General features: G+C 28.1%; 1 protein-coding gene across 1 annotated transcript; it reads right to left on the bottom strand.

Moving 5' to 3' along the window:
• Positions 1 to 2,865: 2,865 nt before the first annotated feature.
• On the bottom strand, positions 2,866 to 3,720 carry LOC120270745 (mannose-specific lectin 1-like). The gene has a single exon (XM_039277816.1). It carries the CDS (start codon positions 3,718 to 3,720, stop codon positions 2,866 to 2,868), a length of 855 nt encoding a protein of 284 aa, XP_039133750.1.
• Positions 3,721 to 4,725: the final 1,005 nt, after the last annotated feature.

Here is a 4,725-nt window from a genome sequence, read left to right as displayed (position 1 = left end):
ATTATCCTGATTTAATTTATTATTATTTTTAAAATTATTATTATTCTAAATAATAATAATTTTTTTCCTTTGATTTTCCATTTTATCCTTGCCAAAATAAGATTTATATTTTGTTTACCTATTTTTTTATTTCCTCCACGAAATATATTTCTTTTCAGCACAAAATTTGAACTTATCTTTAGTGGAGAAAACTTATATAAACAGACTATTTTTACTTATTTAAGCAATTAGAAGGTATAACTTTTAAAAAAAATAAAATCAAATCAAAAAATAAATGGTTTGTCCAATTTTTCTTATATTTTATCAAAATCCACCATCTATTCATTTGATATTTTTGAAAATATATGCAACTTTGATTTTAACTAGATGTAGGAGAGTTGAAATATCACTTCATTCTCTATTAAGAGACGACTTGCTCACATTTCTCATATATATACTAATGTTTATAGAGGGTGACTTTGAAATTAATTTCTTATTTTTTAATGTAAATTATAATTTTAAATTCTAAAGCTTGCCAAGGCTAAAGTGCCACGTGAGTTAAAACCTCTATTTCACATGTGGAGGGTATAGCATTAATTATATTTTTTCCTTAACATTTTGCCACCCCAGATGTGTGCAGCAGCTTGTCCTATTTGCCAATAAAAAAATATTAATATTCAAATTTTTATTAATATCATTAATTAATTATAATAAATAACTATTTAACTTTAATTAAGAAGCTAAGTCATAATAACCCTCCATATAAATTATTATTCACTTTAATTACAATAATTAAGTAGTAAAATTAAAATAGTTCACTTTAATACTATTCATTTTATTTATTATAATTAATTATAATAAATTATTTAAATTAATAGATTTATAATTAAAAAAACAAATGGATAAATAGGTAATTTACCTATCATAACTCTCACTTCCCTCAAAATTGAGATACATGAGCACTCGCACTTCATGCCTGTCTCACTCTTATTACTCCATACCCAAATAAGGGTTTTTCTAATATAAGCAATGATTCCTATTTTTTTCCTTTAAACCAAACACCCCTAGATGCCACTAAGAAAAACATAGATATAAGTTTGTAATCTAAATAATTTGGTGAACTACTTCTCATACTGTTTGTTTATTTATTATTATTTTTTTTGTCATTGATTTTATTGATTTTATTGATTTTATTTTATTTTTTCCCTTGTCTCATGGACTAGTAAAGATGGTGTGAAATTTGAAGTTTCTTTGTTTTGATGTCATGTGATTTAGATTAGGTGGGCAAGCAATGTCTTCACTTTATTTGTCCTTCATATATCTCTTCCATTAATTTTTGTAGCTTGCGAAGAATCACTATTGAAAAAACCAACAGAAATGAAATAACTCTAAAACAGGAAAAAAAAATCATGCTTGCTTTATTTGTTTATTTTCCCTTTGAGTGTTGGAGTTTTGATATATTCACTTATTTTGCTCCCTAGCTATTGCAAACCAATTTTTTTTTTTAATTTTTCACCCGAAAGGATGAGGGGAAAACATATGTTTATGAACTAAATATATAAAAAAATAGTGATTTAGAATAATAATATTAATAATACTTATGTACACAGTATGATTATGCGGGATCTTTGTACTTTTTCTTGTCTTAATTGAAATAATTTATCTAACTTCTTAAAAAAAAAACGATTATGTTCAATAATAACTTAGATAAAAGACTTGATTATATAACAAATTCTTTCAAATTTGAAAAATCTATCAAAATCCCTATAAGAATAATATATTAATGTATAAAATGGAGAAATGTACGTGTAATCATAACAGAGAAATCAAAATTAATTTTGCTTCAGATAGCTTATTAATTTATTTTTAATTATATTTTTATTAATTCCAATAATATAACAAAATATTTCTTTTTAGCTGAGAAGAAGAAGAAAGTACCGGAAAAAATAATAAAAAGATGGTAGTGATAACTTGATGAAAGAGAAAAGATTGAAAATGAAATTAACTTACCTAAGATTGCTTTAATATTATAATTTTAATTATTTTAGTATCAAAAGCAATAAAAGATAAGAGAAAAATTTTAGTTTCCACAATATAATAAGATAAGCTAACACATTAATTTTTAAAATTTGTACACTTAACAACGTAAAGAAAAATCAATGTAGATTATAATTTTAAAGAAAATTATAATCAATAAAATCATTTACTTATTTTTAAAATAAGAAAAATAATAGGCAAACAAGAGCTCTAGAATTAAATATATATTTTTTAAAAAAACATGGATAACGTTGGAATTTTCATAACAAACAAGTTATGGTTTTTGGTACACAGTTTTTTTTTTTTAATTCCAACAGATGAGACAAAATTGTCAATCCCTTTTTTTCAAAAAAAAAAAAAATTGTCAATCATTGTTGTGACATGCTTTACTTTAAATTTATAATTAAAAAATCTAATTAATTGATATATATTATTTTTACGAGGCAACTGCGGCTGCTTAATTCCTTGTATATCAATAATCTAAGGTCAATGATTTATAATTAAATATATTGAGGAGAAAAAGAAGAAGAAGAAGAAAGAAGCAACATGCATAATTATAATACGATGAAATTAAGAAAGAAAGAACATATAATAAATAACAAGTGCAAATGCTTTTATTTAGGCTCGAGCAAGCTTAGCACGTCCTCCACATCCGAAGATTGAGAAGACGCAGTAGCTAACTGATACAAGCATGCAAGCAAGGAAGAACTTAATACAGAACAATGAAACACAGAACATACGGTAGATAAACAAAGAAGCACACACGTACAACATGAGTAGAAGAAACTAGTCCTTGGTTATGTGAACATGCATGGACCATGCATGCCCATCAAAGCATGCAGAAGTGATCTAAGCAGTCACCATCTTGATGTTCTTAGCAACAGCAGCAGTAACGGGAGGAATATCAAGAATGCCATCCTTTAATCCATAAATATCAATCCCACCATAAGAACGAAGAACAGCCACATACTTGTTCTTTTCCCCAAGAACTCCACCAGTCCACTGTGTCTGAAGTCCTTTTGAATCCTCATATTGAAGAAGAAGCGGTCCTCTATTCGTAAGCCATAGGTAGCAAACATATGATCCATTAATTGACGGTGTTGACTCCCATATAATGCCTGCCGAATTCTTCACAGAGAGTGTACATTTTTGAGTAATATAAGCAGTGACACCCTCATTAGTTGCAATAGTAGCATTACCATTTGCAACGCCATCGATAGAATTATCAGAATAAATAAAGTTATTTGAGGTCGCTTGCTTGAGATTTTTATTTTTAAGGGTTCTGCTACGGAGGATTCCATTGCTCCATGTGCGAGGGCCGTAGACACCAAGCAGGTCATCTGTCAATAGTAAAGCGTAGAATCCTAGTGCGCCAGCAGTGCCCAAGGTTTGAGGCTGGGTACCATCACCTTTATCAAGAACAAGTTGGCCGAAATAGTTGATTGTGAGAATACAGCCTGTGGAGTCGGTGTTGGTTTGGAAGTTTTTGACTAGGGTGCCGTTTACGTAGTAATAAAGTCCACAATCTGGCTGTAGGGATAAAGTCTGGTTACCGTCGGTGAGGTTATTGCCGCTGACGAGGAAATCGTAGGGCTCTGAGAACAAGCCATCGGTTTGATTAGATGCATGGGAGGATGATGGTAGGATCAGAAGAATTAGGGCAAGGATTAATGGGAGGAGATGATGAATATGGTGATCAGCCATTGGTTGGTTGTTTTAATTTGGAGTTTGTGTGAGTTTCAAGTGTGAGGTTGCAGGTTGCAGGTTGCATAGGTATTTATAGATGCATGGGAGAGGAAATTAATTAATTAGGTGCTTAATTGCTAAAGCCTAATTATTTATTTGAGGGGTGGTTTGGTCAATTCACTTGCATGCACTAATAATAGTCACGTGGTTTTATTTATTTATTTTTCCTTGTCAATTTATTTATGGTGCTGTATTTTCATTGAAGTTGTGGTCCTTTTTAATTTGTTTTTTCTTTCTCCTTTTCAATTATATATTTACAAAATATTTATTTAATTTTAAACCAATTAATTTTTTTATTTATATTCCTGCAGTTATTTGTTTAATTGTTATACTCACATATATTTGGTCCAATACTTGTTACATTTGTTGGAAAATTAATTGATTCTAATTAACCCATACATACATTGTAATTAAATTTTTCCTTAGCTGATAGAGTCCAACCATGTTTTAAAAAAAAATTAACATCATTCAAAATGAGAGAAAATTGTACAAAGTACATCCAAAATAACAACAAATGAAAAAGAAATTAATGAGAAAATAAAATACTTTTTGATAAAAAATTAGAGGAAAAAAATATTGTTGGTATTTTATTAGTGACACTTGGATTCATACAATCTATGGTAAGTTTATATATATATATATATATATAAATTCTAAATATATATATATATATATATGTAGTTTTTAAATAAAGATTTTGAAAAAGACAAAAAAAACATGTGGTCCTTCTATATGTGAGGTGGTTGTTTTATATGGCAGATAAAAAAATATACCAAAACAACTTTGTTTCTCATTATATTCCATATATATACATGGATCAAATGTAATCATTCTAGTTCACTACTTTTGATTCACGGATAAAATTTTGAATTATTTTTTTATGGAGAAAATTTTATACTCAATATAATGAAAGCAAAGAACAAAATATATCCATATCAAAGGTATTTATGTGGCCATGGTTTG

Source organism: Dioscorea cayenensis, chromosome 10, assembly GCF_009730915.1.
Source record: "Dioscorea cayenensis subsp. rotundata cultivar TDr96_F1 chromosome 10, TDr96_F1_v2_PseudoChromosome.rev07_lg8_w22 25.fasta, whole genome shotgun sequence".
NCBI lineage: Eukaryota > Viridiplantae > Streptophyta > Magnoliopsida > Dioscoreales > Dioscoreaceae > Dioscorea > Dioscorea cayenensis.
This window is presented reverse-complemented; position numbering and strand designations above follow the sequence as displayed.

Bases quoted from the DNA above. Each gene is read 5' to 3' on its own strand.
- LOC120270745 (XM_039277816.1), bottom strand. From the start codon at position 3,720: ATGGCTGATCACCATATTCATCATCTCCTCCCATTAATCCTTGCCCTA.